The sequence below is a fragment of the Boleophthalmus pectinirostris genome, unplaced genomic scaffold, assembly GCF_026225935.1.
Source record: "Boleophthalmus pectinirostris isolate CB_2022bp ecotype Guang Dong unplaced genomic scaffold, ASM2622593v1 HiC_scaffold_5, whole genome shotgun sequence".
NCBI classification, from domain to species: domain Eukaryota; kingdom Metazoa; phylum Chordata; class Actinopteri; order Gobiiformes; family Gobiidae; genus Boleophthalmus; species Boleophthalmus pectinirostris.
This window is the reverse complement of record NW_026571404.1, coordinates 11,334,052-11,356,885: the sequence shown is the minus strand read 5'-3', so window position 1 is coordinate 11,356,885 and position 22,834 is coordinate 11,334,052. Positions and strand designations below refer to the sequence as shown.

The following is a 22,834-nucleotide window of genomic DNA, read 5'->3' as shown; positions in this document are numbered from 1 at the left end:
CATCGCACAAAAAGTTGGACTTCTGGACAGCCTGAAAGAAGGTAGAAGTTACGCAGCTATAGGTGCCATTATGGAATAAATTAATCTTCGGTTCGTTGCATAAAGAAGGAGGAAAATAACAAAAGGACGACAGCGGCAATAAGTTTTAAGAAGGATGCAAAAAGGGTTGTCAATGTCCTGTCTGAGAAAAGTGTATAAAGAGTGTGATGAGGGGTTTTACAGCCTTTAAACATGTATAACATTGTAAAAAATAAAGCTGACTACTTCGCAGATTTCGCCTAATTGCAGGTTATTGTTAGAACGTAACCCCCGTGATAAACAAGGGACCACTGAACTGCACTGGTAACCTTTAATGGTACCTTGGCCCATTTCCGCACTCACAATTTGATCTATTCAATCTTCATAATAATGTTTAAGTATTCTCAAACCATATTAAAGCACAAATTACAAATGACCCAGAGCTGTATGACCATTATTAGTTATTACAGTGAGATTTATGGTCACCTGTTTACATAAAACAGCCCCACAGCAACAATGTGACGCACCTTTCTCCAACAGCTCGAGCGTCACTTGTTTCTTGTTCACAACTGTACATTATTTGGGGCATATTTGCTAAATACAGGCCACTGCAGACAAATTTACTGCAGTGTACCCCCTCGCTAATTAAAAGCTAACTATGTAAACATAAAACGAGAGATGTCATAGGCCTGGCTTTATGCTTCTTCTAATTGGTGTCACATCTTCCAGCCTAATTATAGTCTTAGACGTAAAAATAGATCTTTCTCAGTGCATGTCTTGATTGCCGCCTGCTGGTTGGCTGGAGTAAAGATGAAAAAAAAAGAATCCTCTTCATTAAACGCATACCAGGCTAATGTTAGAGATGAGTATCAGACAATGGGTTCTCTCATAGACCTCTTATGCCGTGTTACATAATAAATGCCAACAGAGTTTTGTTTTGGCCTGAAGGATGTTGAATATATAGAAAGACTAGAATAAAAACAGCAATATATAGTGAGCAAAACAGTTCAGCTCTTACAATAAAAATGTTGTTATGAAGAATAATTTTATTTAAAGAAGTAATGTGTAAAGTGTCTGGTAGGGATGTAATGATTACTAAATCTCACGGTACAAAACTCTCATGATATACATCTCACAGTACGGTTTTTACTGCGATATTTTGTGGATATGCTACTTTTTCATCTTAAAATGCCTTGACAAGACTTATTTAAGTGCTTACAACTGTTATTTCTTCATGTAGTTTCGCACCAAAACAGAGTAAAGGATCATGGTTGATGTAGTTCCCTCTGTTTTTTAGCCACTGCTGCACCACAACAATGAATTTAAGCAAAGAAACTTGTGATTCGATATATTGTGATGGCCCAAGATATGATTGAGAGACTTTTGACGATACGATATCACGATATTTTTGTTATTGTTACATCCCTAGTATCTGGTGAAAGGTTTGCCATCTGCTTGTGTCCATGAAGAACGTTATTGATGGACCGGAATGTTCCACAGTGTGTTAAACTCATCTCTCTCCATTGAAACAAGCGGTAGTCCCACCAGGCTGAGTTACAAGTCAGATCTGTGGATAGGCAACAGTAAGAATGCATGTGTTTTGAGGCATTGAAATAATCGTAAATGTGTTCAATAGCATACAATGCAACATCAAAACATTAATATCTCCAAAAAGACAAGCAGGTGGCATAGCCTTCACTAAAAAAAATAAATAAATAAAACACCTTTAAAAACATTACTTTTTAAAACTTTTCATCAGTTTCAAACTAAGGCAACCATGCTCCATGGTCATAGCAATCAAACAATTCTTCTGATTGGGGAAAGGTCTTCATGAAGTCCACCAAATCAGAAAGGAATAGTTTATCTGGACCTCATGAATAATTGTATTAAGGTGGAATATTTTTGTTGGGTACTGATCACCTACATTTAATTGTTCAGCTGGCCAGTTAAAGAAGACACACTGAGCTTAACTTGCTAATTTTAAATGGCAATATTCATATAAAATGCCTTAATAAAAGAAACAAGTCCACTTTTAAAGATTGCTCAAACATCAACAAATCACTCCAAATACAACTTGGAGAGAGGAAATGAGAATCGGAAACAACTATAACATGGTGAAAACATCTGAAAAGTCGATTTTGCATAATAGGTCGACTTTAACCATTGTCAAATCAAAATTTTAACAATAAAATTACAAATGATGAAAATTTGTGTCTGTGCTGTGAGAGAATATCTACAATAGTTTGAGAGTGTACATAATTATATTCTTTTTTTTTCTTAGATACTTTTACAATTGAAGTTTATGTCTCTATAAAAAACAAAACACTTCAAGATCCATAGTTCTCCTCAGACTGTTGTGGAAATACACAGAGGATGATTAGCAACCAGAGGCGAAAAGCACGGCCCATAAAAACAGGAGCCAGAGCGCCGAAACTGCAGTCAAGTCGTGTTAGTGCCGGTTCATCCAAAAGCCTCGTTAAAACCAGTCCAAGTTGTGTCAACACTAGACATGGTTAGTCCCAGAACCAGGAGGTCTCAATAAATCAGGAACAATCTGGAAATTTGTATCAAATCAAAGATTAGAAGGCTTATCTAATTATGTTAACAAGTATCTGAAAGTTTTTGTTTTTCCAAATGTTCTCTTAGAAACAAAATAAAAGAGTTCTATCCAACAGCAAGTTTAAGTTACTGAAATAATATTTCTGTACAAGATTTTGTAAAGATTGGTGCATTTTTAAAGTTTTTATCAGCAAAAACTACTCCCAAGTCTAAAGTACTTAAAAAAAAGACATGTTAGAATATTGTTGCCTGCGAAAAAACATACTTAGAGGCGTGTTTTGTTTTGTTTCAGTCACACATGTTTGAGTAACCCTTTATTATTAGTCTGTCTACATCTCCAAAGCTCAAAATGTTGTGTTTCAACTTGTCATGAAGTGATAATTTTCTTGTTAACAGCTACTTTTTACCTTTTGTTTAGTAGAGATTGGCAGTTCTAGGGCTGAAATTATAATTCTAATGACGTTGTATGGAGTTTAAAATCACAGTGGAGCTCTTCCTGTATTACCAAGTGAACTCAACACTAAAAAATATGCTGAGTTTGTGTCTTAAAAATCAACTCCAGATATGTTTTTGATGAGGAAACAAAACATAATATAACACAGATCAGAAAATAGCACAATATGGGCCCTTTAATAACAGGCCACAACTTCACACAGGGCCCTATAATTCTAAGATAACAAAATGCATTTATGATACAACATCTGTTTTGAAAAGTTGGGTGGTTTTCAAACGTTGAGACCAATACTTACATCTTATTTTGTATCGTGCTTTGGCAAACCTCACTACATTTGTACATTGCTTGGATTGAACTTCTGACCTTCAGGGTGATGGACGAATTCTGTAAAAACTATATTTTTGCAGATGAAAGTCATGTGTTTTATTTGTTTCTTTTTTTTCCTAAATTGAATCAGGAATAAAAAATATCAAGAATTTATTATCATAAATTTAAGCAAATGGTGATGGACATGTTTACTTTGTCTCTGAGTACAATGTGTCCACCCAAACACATTGAAACCATCAGAAGGCGTGGGAAGAGAGAAATCACTGAATACATGACTCACTGGAAAACAGATGCCTTCAGTCATTTACAATGTATCTCTCTTCTCCGGACACACTGGAGTATATTTGTACGTTGGGGAGAGTTATGGGTCAGTACATGTGTGAATGGAGGTCCAGTGTGGCACAGCAGTGGGCCGGACAGTTCACAGCCCCCATGTCTCACTCTATGTTGTTCTTTGACAATAACAGAGGAAGTCGTTTTGGCCTTGAGCAAACACATCTGCTACCTGTTACGCTGTGAAGCATATTAAAATGATTACGCTTTACCCACGGTGAGACACTCTGTTCCACATGTTTGAAGAAGGTACGGAACATACAAAGAAATACTGTGATGTGCTCCTATAGATGATCCAAAGAAAGAAAAATGTATACACAGATTCTAATCAATACCAAAACTAAAACAGAAACTAAAAAAACTCAGTGGAACAAGTAGCCTATCAGTACTAGGGGTTTGCAAAAATATCAAAATATTAATATATCATATCATTTATTGTGATGATACAGTATCGATATCGTGGGCTGCTGTATCAATATATCGCCAAGAGTATTTTTTTTTGTTTATTTTACTAAATCATTTTGTTACAGAGCTACAGTTTTGTTGCTTGTTCAGAGGAAGGAAACTCATTTATGCAACAAATTTGACATTTTCACTGTTCTGAGGATTAAAATATTTGTGTGTCATATAAACATTGCACAAGAAGTGGTTTAACAAAGACTTTTAGTATCACAGCCATGATTTAGCCTTTATTTTTTATTGAATTGTATAAAATCTATTTGAAATATAATCATAGCGAATTGAAAGCTCACTGTATCGAGGTATGTATCGTACTGGCAACTTCTTAATGATACCCAGTCTTAATCAATACTGGCGAAAATACCTATATAAACCTATATAACTAGTATAAGAAATATAAAAACAAGCAGGAGTCAAGTCACGTTTGTGGAAATGCAAGTATGCTCATAGTAAGGGCACTAGATTTGTTCAATAACCGCTAGGGATGTAACAATAACCAAAATATCGTGATATCGTATCATCAAAAGTCTCACAATAATATCGTGGGGCATCACAGTATATTGAGTTATATTGAGTTCCTTTGCTTAATTGCATTGTTTTATTTAAGCACTACCTAATAAACATCAGGAACTACATATCCCATGATTAATCTCAGTGCAGACAACAAAAAGTTATAGGTTTTTTACTTGAATTCTTGAGATTATGACAGTAATAATTCACACCAAAATCTTGCCAAGGTATTTTAAAAGCAAAAAAGCATCTTATCTACAAATTTATCAGCCTCTCCAAAATATCGCAATAAATATTGTGCCGTGAGATTGATAATGTGATAATATTGTACTGCGAGATTTGGATTTCATTACAGCCCTAGTAAACACACAAAAAATTAAAAAAATATTGTGAACTGAAAATGTGGATTTTGTTTAGTATTGTCGTATAAAAATTGGTACAGAATATACTGATTGCAAAATATAAACTTCCCCAACAATCAAAATGAGAATTACTTTTCCATTTTTCTATACATCAACACAATGATACTGAAATCAAATATTCTTTTTAAAAAGGCTGCCCACGTCTTACCAAAACAAACAACTTCTTAAACGTAGTCCATGCACACACACTGAAGACAACCAACGGCTCCTTTATCGTCCAAAGACTTCCATACACATAAGTTGTCCTTGCTGTGATGTGAAGTGATGAACAATATGTACAGGAGAAGTGTAAACATGCTCCAGTCCAGTGCAGCACACACACAGAGATGTATACCTCTGTTATCTCCTCTCACATATCAGCTCTATGTTTAGACCACTTCACCTGCATGGCCCCAACTGCTCCCGTCACGCTGCCTGCTCCTATATAGACAAACACCTCTTAATCTCAGCATCTTCAAGTGTACAGACAACAACTAAAAATCCATATTTTCCTATGGACTGTACAATTGTCAGTTGTCCTTCACTATAAAGCTGTTTTCCTTTTATGGCCTCACTGTTTCGCAGATTTTTTTGTGTGGAATTTGGCATGTTTTTTTTAGTTTTTTTTACAGCGTATGAACGTGCATTGTGTTCCTCCCCCGCGTCCTGATTGGCTATAGACCACTGTCAATCAATCTCCTCCGTGCCGTGTCTCCTGTACAGTACAGAATGCGTTCAGCTCGCCAAATTTACATAAATGTTCGATCACTAGCTGTGTGATTCTGAAGTGTTTCTCCCCGACAAAACGTTCTGCACTGACAAAGGCTCCTGCATTCGCACCCAAAAGACAGAGGAAGATGCAAACCATCGCACAAAAAGTTGGACTTCTGGACATGCCAAAGGACGGTAGAAGTTACACGGCTGTAGGGCACCATTACGGAATAAATTAATCTTCGGTTCGTTACATAAAGAAGAAGGAAAATAACATAAGGACAAAAGCAGCAATAAGTTTTAAGAAGGATGCAAAAAGGGTCGTCATTGTCCTGTCTGAGAAAAGTGTATAAAGTGTGTGGTGAGGGGTTTTACAGCCTTAAAACAGATATAATAATTGTAAAAAATAAAGCTGACTACTTCATGGATTTCGCCTATTGCGGGTTATTTTTAGAACATAACCCCTGCGATCAATGAGAGACCACTGTATTGTAATTTTATTAGAAAAAGCCAAAATGAGATTTACCTATACCCCCATAGCGCTGGGTGTGGCTAAGAACCTCAATACAATATGTATCTTGAGAACTATTCCTAAACATAGAAAAGTTAAAAGTTTACTAAATTGATGTTTTTAGGTTGCAGATTGACAAAATGCATTGGAATTACATGTTCTTAATGCCCTTGATATCAGAATGCAAATGTATGGATAACTAACTTTTGCAGCTCATCGTGAAAGCGTATGTGCAAGTGTAGAACCATGCAACTTATAACAAACTTAAATTGTTTAAGGCTACGTTTATATTTGATGACGGTCTGAACAGAAGATGCGAAATTGGCGTCCCGTCTTCACTTTTTATTCCACGTTTAGACGAGCGTTTTCAAGAGGAAATCTGCGTGCATATGGCGATGCAAAAGTGTGTGGAATTCGATTGGGTATGCATGCCAGGCAGCTCGGTGGTGACACTAGGTGGGCAGACGTGAGCAGATCTGACCAGAGTTTTGCTTCTTGGACAGTGTAGACAGAAACACTACGGCGGAGCGTATTCAACTTTTCCAATCTGGAGGGTGGTTTCAGATTTTTGCGTTTTTAAGTCCCAAAAATGCCGTTATCAGTCTAAACAAGAGGCACTTCCAATAAAATATTTAGTTGTTTTTACCCGCAAGCGTTCTCGTGTAAACAGCCCCTAAAAGTATCACAATACGGCATCTCATATGGACACACACATTTCCAGGATGTCCATTACGACATGTTTCCATATCAATATTTAGAGTACATCCTGTCCCCCATCCCCATTAGATATTATATAAGCCTATAATGTTATGAAGTCATCTATATCCCCACAATAGATGGCCTCTGAGACATGCCCATTCACCACACTGTCAGCACCATGGTCAAGGCAAGGTTAAAGAGATTTAAAAATAGGAACGACTTTTGTATGAGGCATATTAATTACACTATAGTGTGTCTATAAGTCGGGATAGTAGTGTTGATTTGATGTGTATTAAACAGATGGTGACTGTCATCAGAAGATAATTAGGAGAATAGAAATGCCCACCTTCAAAAGACCTTCTGTCCATGTTGCTTTGTTCACAATAGTTTAATAATATATAGCAAATAACACTGGCATTATAGTTGTGCTTGGGAAGCTAACGTGCCACAGTGTAGTATCATTATTCATTCAATGCAAATTCTAAAAGGCAGCTGATGAGTGCTACGGTGTTCCCTTATAACCATCTACTAACACAACAGATTTATCGTATTTTCCGCTCTTAAGCCTCCAACTCCATCAAAAAACGACCCCACAATCCAGAGCGCCCTATACACGAATCCACTCGGGTGTCCCAGTACGACTTCAGTAAACTACAAAGCCGCACCACCCGCAGCGCACGCAAACACACACGGAGCAGACAGCGACCGCACAGCGAAAAAACACCCACAGCCACACTCATCACTCCACGCCGACGAGGAACGGAACAGAGGAACGAACCGAAAAAGCGAGTGCAATGTGCCACTTCTAGTCTAGACACAACTGAACAACTGAGTCACTGCGAACACGCCGACAATCCAGCGGCAGACAGCACCCTCCCTACACGCCACAACTGAACAAAGCCCAGAGTCACCGTGAACGCGACAAACAAAGTCCCGACTGACCCATCCAACTGTTGCATGTCGTTTAAAGTTCGTTGTGGTTTATTTGTGAAAAAAGTTTGAAAATAGACCATTCAGTGACAGTGCGCTTTATAATCCAGAGCGCCCTATACTGCGGAAAATATAGTATTTTGTATAAAAGCCGATTGGGTGAAGTTTCTTGCCCAAGAACAGGAGGATTTACAAATATAAGATTGAACCTTCCACCTTCAGTTTGGTATGTTTAGGACTCCAAAAACTGAGCTACTGCCACCCACTAAAAACACGTACTTCCTAATTCTAAAAACAGTATTCAAAGACATATTCTATGGCACCAATAAATCATTATGTTATATTTTGGACTTTGTTTTTGCAGTAGCCAAAATGGCTACGCAACGCTGCCAAACGCTACGAGTATCACCAAAGAAAACAAAGTAAGTAGAGAGCAGTGTACATGCGGTGGGGCAGATTGGAGCTATGACATCTTGAATACAGGAGGATAAAGATTACTTCAAAATGCATGAACGCATTCTAAATACAGCTTCAAGTGGATAAATGAGGAGGAAACCATGGTTAAAAGCTCTAAAAAGTCAATTTAGCAGAACAAATTTGTGGAAATGTGGAGGTTTTGATTTGGTCAAGGAAGCATCCTGAAAAATATTGTCAAGGCAAAACAAAAAACAAAACTCAACACTGCAAATGTAGCTCATTCATTTTTTTTTCCAGTGTATACCCCAAAATGTTAAACAATGCACTTCAATAGCCTGTTTTCAGCACATAAACCATAGTGTATGATGGATGGACTCATGTTGTAACCTGAAACATACCACTTCCTCCATCGTTCTGTTTGATTCACCACAGCTTTAAGCCAATACATTTCAAAAAGAGGACATTAGACGGTATCTTGTTTCTAATATCCCGAGGCCTTATCGACTGGAGCGAGTTCAAACGTGAAAAACTCACACTGCTCTGAAATTCAAGATGCCAAAGCTGATGCACTTATCATAACAAGCAAAACTGCACTACCACATTTAGATTGTAGATCCAGACAACGTAGAGAGCCTGTCCAGACAAGGCAGTTATCGCTATGCAAATACCAGAGTTTAGTTCTGTCATCATCCAAAGACAAACACAACCAAACAGTCTGCTGCTAATATCAACACATGGAGAAAGCAGAGAGGAGAGGGGGTTTCCACAAGCAGCGAAGTGTGAGGGGCGAAATGAAGGACAAGAGGAGAGTCTGATAAAGTCTGTGTTGTGATTGTGCCGTGAGGGAGGCTGGATGTAAAAATAAGCATCATGTAAAGGAGTATATGCTGGAGATAGAGCTGGTATTTGTCCTTTTTAACATTTCAGCTATCGGCACACACAAAGCTTTATTTTAATACTTTATATGAAGCGATAACTGCACAAAACATGACAACAGCTCTCTTAAATGTTTGTGGTAAAGGGCTACAAGTCAATTTGTAGTAGTTTATAATTTAAATTGCATAATTTGGGAAAAATAATCAAAATCAGCCCTATTATACTGGCCAGAAAATATCGTCTGTCAGTTTCTCTGGATTCTTAACAACCGTCATCAGTCATGAAAAAATCCACATCAGTCAATTTGTATTATACACAGAGATGACGCTACCTGTTGTGGTTCATAGAGGTCCTCGGGCAAGACACTTACTCAACCTTATTATCAACTCTGGTTTGCTGCCTCAAGAGAGTATCTGATATGACAACTTGAAAAATTAAACTAAGCAAGTACAAAAGTTAACATATTTTAAAACGTACCTTCCTTTATATAAATTTATACATTAGAATTCATGCTCATGGATACGATACTATATAAGAGACAATAAAAATAACATGGTTTAACTATATAAATGTTTAAAACCTGAAACATGTAGACATATATATGGTTGTTGAATTGTAGAAATGTTAGACAAAGGGGAGCATATACTTTTTAAGGCGAATGTATTAAGCCTTCCTTAAAACTGCTTTATTACTTCCTTTTTCAATAAATAATGTAAGACTTTTTAAAGGTATTTGTGGCATCTACAAAGTTAGTGTATCTGTAATTATTTGTGTATATTTACAACGGAAATAACCCCAATAAATTAATCATTCTCCTTATGAATTACCAATAGGGGTGTGCAAAAATATTGAAATATCGATATATCGTATCGTTTAATGTGATGATACAGTATCGATATCATGGGCTGCTGCATCGATATATCACTAAGAGTATTTTTGGTGTATTTTACTAAATTATTTTGTTACAGTGCCACAGTTTTGTTGCTTGTTTAGAGGAAGGAAACTCATTTATGCGACACATTTGACATTTTCACTGTTTTGATGATTAAAATGTTTGTGTTTCATATGAACTTTGCACAAGAAGTGGTTTAACAAAGACTTTTAGTATCACAGATATGATTATTTTTATTGAACCACATTAAATCAAATTATATCATATCGAATCGAAAGTGCACTGTATCAAGATATGTATCGTATCATGGCCTATGTATCAATGTATGTATCGTATCGGCAACTTCTTACTGATACCCAGCCCTGATTACTATTATTAAAGACAATCTATGACACCCATGGATGATTATGTTATGATTTGCACATTTTAAATCGTAATACTAATCTAAAACGATAAAAGAAACAGTGGGAGCAGACATTGCCGTAAATGTCATCACAACAAAGAATCGACAATTTTGAGAATAGCAGTAAGTAGCATTCTTCTATTTTTTTATTTGTACCAAAATGACTCCTATGTGTATCATCGTCACTGATTAAGAAAATAAAATCGAGTAAAAGTAAGTAGAAAGCAATGGGCAAATACTGATGAAAGTGAAAAAAGGTGTTAATTGGCAATATGAAGTTTTGAAAATATGTGATTAAAGAAAACAACTATAACGCTCTTGCATAATAGGTCTGATTTAATACTTTTTATGTGGAATATCATACATACCTATATATATTTGTATTATTGTCACATTTGGTGGGTTCAGACCTGTAGCAGTGTCCCGTGGATGTGGTTGTGTTGAATGTCGGGCCCGGGCGTCACTGGAAGCTCCTTCAGTAAATCACAGACCGTGGACGGAACCTGAGTGACCAAAACGAACGGGACGAGGGCGCGAGCGGCCATCTCCCTGGTCCTGTACACAGCCGAGCGCCCACATCTGCAACACAACGGCACAGAGACACATTTTAAAAAATATTCTAAAGTCTGTAAAATGATTCATTAGTGCTGAAACAGAACAGTCCTGGGGCTGCTCTTATCACAAGGCAAATGTATGTAACAGCTGCAGAAATTTAATGAAACGTAGTGAGCCAAGAGAAATAGACAATTAATCATGATTACAGACAAACACAACTGTCAAAAAGCAAAGAATTACAATTATATTAAATGTATGTATTATTATTATTTTTTTAAACTTACAATTAAGTGTCTATGTGGTTTTCTTTTTGCTTTATAACATAACATAAGTTTATTATTAAGAGCAGAAAAAGTGAAAAACATGAAGAATTCCACTAGTTTTGTTTCGTTTATGTTGAAAATAATTGTTTAAAAAATATAATTTCATCTTCTTAATTAAGTATAAATGTTTAATATCCTTATTAAGTACCCCATAAAGACAACAGACAATAGACAATTAATCATGATTACAGACAAACACAAGTTTTAAAAGCAAAGAAATACAATATGAAATGTATTTATTATTATTATTATTATTTTTTACTTACAAATAAGTCTCTATGTGGTTTACTTTTTACTTTATAACATAATTAAGTTAATTATTAAGAGCAGAAAAAGTGAAAAACATGAAGAATTCCAATTGTTTTGTTTCGTTTATGTTGAAAATAATTGTTTAAAAAATATAACAGTGAAATTTGATATTCTTAATTAAGTATAAATGTTTAATATCCTTATTAAGTACCCCATAAAGAAGATCAAGTAACCATTAAATGCTGCTATAATACATAAAACAACACATGCACTTGAGATTATATTTGCTATTAAAAACTATGAGCAGTCTGTTTCTGGTGAAATTAAACAGTTGTCAGACGGACAGTTGACAAAAGAACCAGATTTGAACCATGACTTAACCCGTCCGGAAGTAGTCTAGCCTTGTGTGTTTGGGCCCACACAGACTGTGTTGAGAGGGTCAGACATGGGCCTGTGCTGTGGGTTTCCTCCAGGCTTCTTCAAACTATTTAAATACATGCAGGGAATAATAGTTTTTGCTATAATTTCCTGTATGTATTTAATAGTATAAATAGGATAATAAATAATTTGGACTTTGAAGTGTTCTGGATTGTGTGGACGTTTTGGACTCATCCTCTCATATATATGTATTTTTTTCTTTTTGCAACATAATTCTATAACTCTTTCTTCATATATTTGAGGTTTTCTTTATGTATATTAAATGTAGAAAGTAGTAAACATATATATATTTAAAAAAAATATTGTAATTCAGTCAGCACATTCACTAATAATGGCACAGATCAGAGGTGGGACCAAGTCTTTGTGTTGCAAGTCTCAAGTCTATGACCTCAAGTCCAAGTCAAGTCCCAAGTCAAATACAGGCAAGTACAAGTCGAGTCTCGAGTCACTGGCCCATAACTCCAAGTTAAGTCCAAGTCATCTGAAATTCAATTTGTCAACTTGAATTTCTCAAATTAATTAATTAATTTATTAATTTATTTATTTATTTGGTTTCTCAACTTTTTTTTTAATCTGAATTTCTCAACTTGATTTTCTTTTTTTTTACTGAATTTGCAACTTGTGTTTATTTTTTTATTATTTTAATTTCTCTACTTGATTTTTTAATCTGAATTTGAAACTTGAGTTTTTTTTTAATAATCATTATTTTAATTTCTCTACTTGATTTTTTTCTTATTTGAATTTGCAACTTGAGTTTTCTTTTTTTAATCTGAATTTCTCAACCTGAATTTTGTCTGTCTGAATTAAAAATGCTGAAAAGTAATGTACAATCACACCCACCTATCACATGCTAATGCTTTTTCCCCCGAAATTATTTTCATTTCAACAATTTTTTTTAAATTCAAGTTATTTCATTCATCATAAAATATTCTCATCATTCTCTTCAGGCACATCTATACTTCCATACATTTTCAACTAGTTTGTTGCAGGCCTTATAAGGTGCACTGGTGAATCTAGACCCCCCCGCTAAACGAATGTGAAAGTGCATGTCTGTACGAGTTTATGGGCCTGTCCTGTTGTACCATCTCCACGTGTAAAGCTGCTGGTTACAGTATTCAGGACCGAAGTGAGACCGGTCACCCGAAGTGCAGCTAAATTTACTCCTGTTTACAAGATGATACAGTTTCCTTCTCCCGTGTCATAACAGAAACATGAGGGGAGGATGGGGACTTAAGACAAGTGGGAGCAGAGCCAGAGCAGTATTAAATAAAAAGGTTACTGGTGACATTTTAACAGTCAATAATATTTACAAGAGTTTAAATGCAAAGATGTTTAGTTGTTTACATTAAGGGGCTGATATTTTGCTATTTTCTGATCTACGTTATAATGTTTCCTTATCAAAAACGTACCAGGAGTTGTGTTTTGTTTCATTCACAAACGTTCATCACTGAAGCTCTGAAAATGTAGGCTGAGAAAACACGACGTTCCACCTTGTGATGTCATGCGGTAATACAGGAAGTGCGCCACTGCGTTTTCAACCTCCAGACCTTATAACGAGAATGATTTGGATAATTTTAACCCCGGAATAGTGAATCTCTACTGAACTAAAAGTGAAAGCTGCTAACTTGAAAACTACTACTACCACATGAAATTATAAGGTAGAACAGAGCATTTTGAGATTTGGAAATGTAAACAAATTAATAATGCAGGATTACGCAAATGTGTGAATGAAACAAGACACAAGTAAAGCTATGTTTTTGAGGAGTTTTATTATAACATGGCTTAAAGCTCCATTTTGTGCAATATAGGACCTTGAATGTAATTAATTCATATATATTTTTTTTTTTCCTGGGGATCAATAAAGGTATATTCAAGATTCTAGGTATATTTTAGAAACAAAATGTGAATAAATGGGTATGAGAAATAGAGTATTTTAGGGCTAGGTTACAGGTACAGATTTAATTACTCAGGAGCATTTGTAGTCCGACTATAATCCTGTCTTAGTCTTGGTTTGGTCCTTGTTTAGACCAGATTTAGTCTTGGTTTACTCCTGGTTTTGTTTGAGTTTACCCCTCACCTTTGAGACTAATATTTCTTTAGATACTGCAATAAGTTTAAATATCAGTGTTATATCTAAGACAGTTCATCCAGCATCTAAACGAGAATATTCAAAATGTTTTTAAGGTCTATTCAGGGACTTCTGCTTCTTGTTATATGCAACAATTTTGAGGACTTTTTCTTCCATTCAAAAGATACAGTTCCTAATAACTATTAATAATTTAAAATTCAACTGTGTATTAACTTTTCATCAGGCCCCGTGATAATGACAATGAAATATTTTTGTTATTTGTGATTGACACGAGCTATAGTCTGAATATAAGCCGGCTAGAGCCCTATTAAAAAGCCTCATTTAATGTCCTTCTTAGCAGGCCTCTGTGGTGAGGAGACAAACAGCCCTGTGTCATAAAGCAAGTATAAATATGGATCTATATAGAGCGTGCAACTGTCCATGTCATCCACAGTGACACATAAGACCCATGGGCCCCGGGTTCACTCCAGGCAAAGGCTGTATATTTTGTTCACTTGGTGTCCAGGGATACATCAGGAACATAAACTGTGCAAAGGACTATACGTTACACGAAGAAGCCCAAACAACTGAGGGCCAGGAATAATATGGAAAAAAACAGTTCATTTATATTTAAAGGAACTGTATGTAAGATTTTGATTCCATAAACATCACCTATCTGTGTCTCCAGAAATCAAATATATCTTTTACTGATAGAAATTCTAATGCTGATTTATTCTTAATTACAAAAACTCTGGACATGATGTGGCATGTATTTATGCTATCCTTTGGTGTTTTGGTTCTCAAGACAAATTATCCATTCAGAAAGCAGAATGAGCCTCACAGAAATCTCTCAGCATCTTCAGCTTAACATTAACCAAAGCTAATGCAGCCTTTGCAGCTCAGAGAGTGAATTTTGAAGGTTGTGAGTTTCACATGAGTCTTGGTCTTTCCATTTACTGACTAAAACATGTATCAGTCTTATAAGACGCTACATAGAGTATTAGTAAAGTACTGTTGAAAAAGAAAACATTATGCTTAATAAAATCAGACCTGCAAACTCCTCAGAGAAAAAAAGGTGACAGTGTCCGGTGGTGGGTGGTGGGGTTTACATGAGCTTTAATTCCGATTAAAAATAATTTTATTCGGAATAAAAAACAATTATGCTTTAAAAAGACCATGTAAACACTTAATTCCTAATGATTACTCGGAATTAAACTTAAATTAAGTGGGTGGTTTATTACAATTTTAAAGCCGGGGGTGAACAAGACCAGTGCGAAATGGACTGGGTCTGAGTGGTTCCGTGCCGTCCTCTGCGCACAGGATCCATGCGGCGAAAGTGAGAATGCGATTACAGGTCCGAGCGGGTTGCTCCTGTCCTCCGTGCTCGAGGACAGCGGCTGGTTCCGAGGTGGTGCAAAACATCCTGACAGAAGCGCGAATCCTGTTTGGTTGGTTATATCTTATTCTGAGCGATCCATCCTTTGTGCATTTGGTTCTTCCTGGGGAAAGCGCTTCTCAGGCCGAGGCACTTAACACCACTACCCACTCCAGCTCATCTGGGCCCAACCTGAACCATAGCTGCTCCCCGATGGTTCAGGAATCTGGGTTTGGACCGCTGTTCCCCAGTTTGTATTTCCATGCGTAATGACAAACCGAGATGACAAAAAAGAAGCTGATGTGTGTGTTTTCTTCCAGTAGACGTAGACCCAACTGACCAAGAAAAAGGTGATTGTAGCTGAAAAGCGACAAGTTTACAGGTCTGTAAAATGATTTCGTTACACATTTTAGAGTCTGTATAGTTCATATAATTTGCCTGGGCTCCAGAAGACAAACTTCTTCAGTACTCGTCAAAGATAAGATAAGATATGCCTTTATTAGTCCCACAGTGGGGAAATTCCAGTGTAGCAACGCGCAATTCAAGAACAGCAGGAAAATGGTAACCAGCAATAAAACAAATAATAGATAATGGCTTAAAACTAATTTAAAAATAAACTTAAAAATAGACTCTAATGTAACACACTTTCGGTGGAGCAAAAATATAAAGTACCTATATATTACTTATAACTCTGTATATAAGTCTAGTTTGAGAGATGCAATGGAAAGAGCGGGGACCAGACTAATATCAGTCTGTATAAAAGATACAGAGATACAGTTCTGGATCATATAATGACAATGATGATCAGAATACAACTATTACTGTTTTAAAAGTCGACTAGACACGGTTATTATGAGAAATTGTTGCAGCCCTACTTAGGATATACCCAACACAAATAACCTATGTTTCTGAATTTAAATGAAGAAGTCCAGAACTAAACTTAGGTAACAAGTATTAGCCCATAAAAACAGTAATTAAGGACTAAAACTGGACTAAAATATGAAAAATGTGGTTTAAATGGGACTGTACCATGACCAATGTGGTTTCTGGGAACAGGCCATAGACATAAACAGTGAACAGAACTATACGTTACATGTCTTAAGCTGTAAACACAGCGGGCGCACCGAGTCACGTCAGGACAAACAGCATCCAAGTCAAAGGTCAAAGCGAAGAGTGTGTTTCATGTGTCGCTAACCTTTATGAGCTGTGAAAAAACAACCTCACCACACAGGAATGGAAAAGGCTTCTAAGACTAAGGACTAAAATATATGATGAAATAAGTTTTAAAGCTTTACACTGATTTTTGATTTATGTTCTCATGTTGTTTTCTCATCACAAACATACCTGGAGTTGTTTTTTTGTTTCATTCACACATGTTTAACCCTGTTCTTATTCAAAAAGAAAACACAAACATGCCATGTGGTGATACAGGAAGTGCTGCAATGTGTTTTTAAACTCCATACACCTTCACTAGAGTCATTTGGATAATTACAACCCTAAAATTGCCCATTTCTACTGAACAAAAGTTAATGGTAGCCAGTGTAATCCTTCATTCGTCCAGAAGTGGTTAAATGTTGATTTTTTTTGTGAGCTTTAAGTCATGTTATAATGAGAGTTGTGTTTTGTTTCATTCACTTCATTCTTGTATGAGTACCGTATTTTCTGGGTTATTAGACACGCTCATAAGCTTCCAACCCCATCAAAAAATGACTGTGCACCCCGCAATCCAGAGCGCCCTATACACAAATCCATACACGAATGGTTTAAAAACACAGTGAAGCACTTCCTGTATTCCTGTACAAGACATCACAAGGTGGAAGAGAGTATTTTTTATTCTGAGAGAAGAATTCAGCCTAAATATGTAGGATTTGTGTGTTAAACCTGTGTTAATGAAACAAAACACAACTCCAGGTATGTATTGAAGAGGCAACAACATAGATCAGAAAATAGCGCAATATTGGGTTTTAAGTGTTTAACTACCATATTTTCCAGGCTATTAGACACGCTCTTAAGCCTCCAACTCCATGAAAAAACAACCGCGCGTCCCACAATCCAGAGCGCCCTATACATGAATCCACTCGGGTGTCCCAGCACGACTTTAGTAAACTACAAAGCCGCACTACCCACAGAACACGCAAACACACACGGAGCAGACAGCGACCACACAGCGAAAAACACCCACAGCCACACTCATCACTCCACGCAGACGAGGAACGGAACGGAGGAACGAACCGAAAAAGCGAGTGCAATGTGCCACTTCTAGACACAACTGAACAACTGAGTCACTGCGAAAACGCCGACAATCCAGTTGGTTCCCAGACAGCACCCTCCCTACACGCCACAACTGAACAAAGCCCAGAGTCACCGTGAACGCGCCACAAAGTCCCACTGACCCATCCAACTGTTGTGTTTTGTTTAAAGTCCGGTGCGGTTTCATTGTGAAAAAAGTTAAAAAATAGACCATTTAATGACAGTGCGTTTTATAATCCAGAGCGCCCTATAGTGCGAAAAATACGGTAACCCTTTATTATTACTCTGTCTATATCCTCAAATCTTGAAACATTTGTGCTGTCATGTTGCAATAGTTTTAGTTTATTTAGTTTATTTGACAGGAACCATGTACAGGAGCATTAATCAAAGAAATGTTGAGGCGATGCTTTGTACGAGACTGTCGCTCTCGGAGTTAATTTCCATCTGCTGCCCCTGAGACAGACAAGATAACAGCTACATTTTACCTTCAGTTCAGTAGAGATTTGCAATTCCAGGGCTGAAATCATCCAAATGATTCTAGTGAAGGTGTATGGACTGTAAAAACACAGTGGAGCACTTGCGGCATTACTACATGACATCACAAATTGGAACAGCCTAAAGAGGATTTGTGTGTTAAACATGTGTAAATGAAACAAAACACAACTCCAGGTTTGTTTGTGATGTGGAAACAACATTATAACAGATCAGAACAGAGTAATATGAGCCCTTTAAATGTTCTACTGCCACTTGCATAATATAATTCACCATGAAAGATTCCCCACCTAGAGAAAGAACAGTGTGTACAAGTTTAGTTTAAATTGAATTAAAAGAAAAATAAGCTTTTGAACGTCATGGTTTAAGTGAAGTGTCCCAGTTTCATTATGTTCCATTTCTGTAAATCAGATTTGCAGCAAGTGTGTTTCAAAATGACAACAAGCAAATTATACACACTGACTTCATGGAAAAATTCTTCAAGAAACAAAGAAAAAACACTTGAATAACACGTGACAAGTTGAGTGTGACGTCACTCACAGCGGTCAGCTCCACTCAAATGAAGCTTGTGATGGTTGCGGTTACAGAGGCGAATTTGGAGAAAAAACATCAGGATCATGTAGAGCGAGTTAATATGAATATTTTAAGACCAAAATGACGAGGCTCACTGCAGCAGTTACAGGGGAGGGGCCACAATATTCCAGTGTAAGACAATGTGGGAGCCTGGGTCATAAGGAGCAGAAAGAGCCACATGTGAACTTCCTATTTGGAACGTGGTGGCTAGAGCGTTAGATATGTCCATTTATATATACAGTTTATGATTATAACCAAAACTACCGTATTTTCCAGGCTATTAGGCGCTCTGGATTATAAAACGCACTGTCATTAAATGGTCTATTTTCAAACTTTTTTCACAAATAAACCGCACCGGACCTTAAACAAAACAAAACAGTTGGATGGGTCAGTGGGACTTTGTGGCGTGTTCACGGTGACTCTGGGATTGTTCAGTTGTGGCGTGTAGGGAGGTGCTGTCTGGGACCACTGGATTGTTGCCATGTTCGCAGTGACTCAGTTGTTCAGTTGTGTCTAGAAGTGGCACATTGCACTCGCTTTTTCGGTTCGTTCCTTCGTTTCGTTCCTCGTCGGCGTAGAGTGTTGAGTGTGGCTGCGGGTGTTTGTCGCTGTGCGGTCGCTGTCTGCTCCGTGCGTGTTTACGTGCGCTGCGGCTTTGTAGTTTACTGAAGTCGTGCTGGGACACCCAAGTGGATTCGTGTATAGGGCGCTCTGGATTGTGGGGCGTGCAATCGGTTTTTTGATGGGGTTGGAGGCTTAAGAGCGCGTCTAATAGCCCAGAAAATACGGTATATATACAGTTTATGATTATAACCAAAACTAATTAAACACTTAAAGGCCAATAATGCGCTATTTTCTGATCTATGTTGTTGACACCTCAAGACATACCCGGAGTTGTGTTTTGTTTCATTTACGCAGGTTTAACACACAAATCCTGCATATTTAGACTTCTTCTCTCAAACTAAAAAAAACTAAATTCTCTCTTCTACCTTGTGATGTCATGTACAGGAATACAGGAAGTGCTCCAATGTGTTTTTAAACCATCCATGCAAACCTTCACTTTAATCATTTGCATCATTTCAATCCAATTGCCAATCTTTACTAAACAAAAGGTGAAAGGTAACTCCACAGTTTGCCACTAAAGCTGTGCGGGTGAGAGTGATTCAATGTCTAAACTTACAGAATATTGGTTGTGGGGTTTAATTAAAGATGTAAGTTCCACAAATGAAGATTGCACAATATATCCGGTTCACAAGGTCAAAAAACTGCATGGTCTCAGCCCTCTATAGCTTCCACGCAAGGAATAATCAGGACTAGGGGTGTGCAAAAACTATTGAAATATCGATATTTCGTATCGTTGAATGTGATGATACAGTATCGATATCGTGGGCTGCTGTATCAATATATCGCCAAGAGTACTTTTTGTTATATTTTACTAAATTAATTTGTTATAGCTACAGTTTTGTTGCTTGTTTAGAGGAAGGAAACTTTTTTATGCGACGCATTTGACATTTTCACTGTTTTGATGAATAAAATGTTTGTGTTTCATATGAACTTTGCACAAGAAGTGGTTTAACAAAGACTTTTAATATCACAGCTTTATTTTTATTGAACTCTATCGAATTGATTTGAAATATATTGTATTGAATCGAAAGCTCACTGTATCGAGATATGTATCGTATCGGCAACTTCTTAATGATACCCAGCCCTAATCAGGACACATAGTTCACCAGGCTCCACCCCCAAGGCTCCACCCCAAACACCTTGAACCAAATGTAGGACGAAAATGGCCGCAACAGTAGCTATTAACTTGGAAACTACCACTACATGACATCACAAGGTGGAACAGAGCTTTGGAAAGGATTATTCAAACGTGTGAATGAAACAAAACACAAATCCAGGTCTGTTTTTGATGAGGAAACAACATTATAACACGGCTTAAAGCTCAGAAGAATCGTTTTTGCATAATGTAGGAAATGTGAGAGATAATTAAAGGTGCACTATGCAGCTTTTCTGGTTGAGGGTTCGCCACCTGCTCGTCTCCCGGGATATGTTATTGCTTCACCTGGTACATTCCACAGTATGGCATTAAACTTATCTCAATAGTAAGAAGCATGTGACACCACCAGGCCAAGTTACAGGTCAGCTCTGTGGGGAGGCGAGCCTGTTCACAGTAAGAACACATGCTTTTCACGGTAATATTTAGCAACAAAAACACTTGGGCATCCTGCTTAAGACTTTCCAACATACACAAGTGATGTTAGTGTTACATAGTGCGTAAATATGGTCAAGATGTCAAGATAATAACATGTTTTTCAATGGTGGCCAGGTCCGAAAAGGAAACAAGCCCAATTTATCCAATAACGTAAGAGATATTTTTACATGTCACAGTCACCAACTGGAAAGGCGGAGGCATCAGTAATCTTATACATGCAAAAGGCCTTCCATTCACCCAGGCAAGATTTTTGGCAATAGTCGTGCTTCAAATAACAACAATATTTAAAGGGCCCATATTACATCTATCTTTTTTTTTTTTTTTTTTTATGTTACAATGTTGTTTTCTCATTGTAAACATACCCATAGTTGAGTTTTCTTTCATTCACACGTTTTTTTCTTAAACTGAAAACACAACTCAAAACACCTTCACTGGAATCATTTGGATAATTTCAGACCCGGAAGCGACAATGTCTATTAAACAAAAGGTTAAAGGTGCACAGCAAAAAGGGTAAAATATTTCAGAGTTGTTTTTAACACCAAAAGTGTTATTTTAACTATTTGAAAGTTAAATGGGGGTTTGAGTTGGGGTTATTTGTCAAAATGACAACAAGCAAATTATACACACTGACTTCATGGAAAAATTCTTCAAGAAACAAAGAAAAAACACTTGAATAACACGTGACAAGTTGAGTGTGACGTCACTCACAGCGGTCAGCTCCACTCAAATGAAGCTTGTGATGGTTGCGGTTACAGAGGCGAATTTGGAGAAAAAACATCAGGATCATGTAGAGCGAGTTAATATGAATATTTTAAGACCAAAATGACGAGGCTTGCTGCAGCAGTTACAGGGGAGGGGCCACAATATTCCAGTGTAAGACAATGTGGGAGCCTGGGTCATAAGGAGCAGAAAGAGCCACATGTGAACTTCCTATTTGGAACGTGGTGGCTAGAGCGTTAGATATGTCCATTTATATATACAGTTTATGATTATAACCAAAACTACCGTATTTTCCAGGCTATTAGGCACTCTGGATTATAAAACGCACTGTCATTAAATGGTCTATTTTCAAACTTTTTTCACAAATAAACCGCACTGGACTTTAATCGACACACAACAGTTGGATGGGTCAGTTGGACTTCGTTTGTGGCTCACGGTGACTCTGGGCTTTGTTCAGTTGTGGCGTGTAGGGAGGGTGCTGTCTGGGACCGCTGGACTGTCGGCGTGTTCGCAGTGACTCAGTTGTTCAGTCGTGTCTAGAAGTGGCACATTGCACTCGCTTTTTCGGTTCGTTCCTTCGTTTCGTTCCTCGTCGGCGTAGAGTGTTGAGTGTGGCTGCAGGTGTTTGTCGCTGTGCGGTCGCTGTCTCTAGTGTTAATTCAACTTCCCTTAGTGTTAATTTGGCTCCTTCCATTCACCACTTCAAACTCTTGTGAGAGAAGACCAGTTTGAACCAGTTTTGGACATAATTTCATCTTAAATTAACTTAAATAAAGTAAAAATAGAAACACCTCTGTGTGTTGTTTAGCTAAATCAGAATAACTCTACAAAGTGTTATCTGTTTACTCTCAAAACGTTAATATAACTCTACATTTTGGGGTTAAACAAAAACTTTCGGTCCAGTGTTACTTAATTAACATTTCCAAAAATGTTAAATTAACTCTAGAACAGATTGGACTCATATAAACCCTGAGAAAATGTTAAAGTTGATTCTGTGAGAGTCAATTTTAACACTCCACTTTTTGCTGTGTAGCAGCATAACTCATGACATCACAAAGTGGAACAGAGCATTTGGA

The 22,834-nt window shown here is 37.1% G+C and overlaps 1 protein-coding gene across 1 annotated transcript in view; it reads right to left on the bottom strand.

The window, feature by feature from the left end:
• thada (THADA armadillo repeat containing) overlaps positions 1 to 22,834 on the bottom strand; it is a 220,901-nt gene that overhangs the window by 107,190 nt on the left and 90,877 nt on the right. The window contains 1 exon segment of the mRNA XM_055162731.1: positions 10,911 to 11,079. Coding sequence (XP_055018706.1) covers positions 10,911 to 11,079 — 169 coding nt within the window.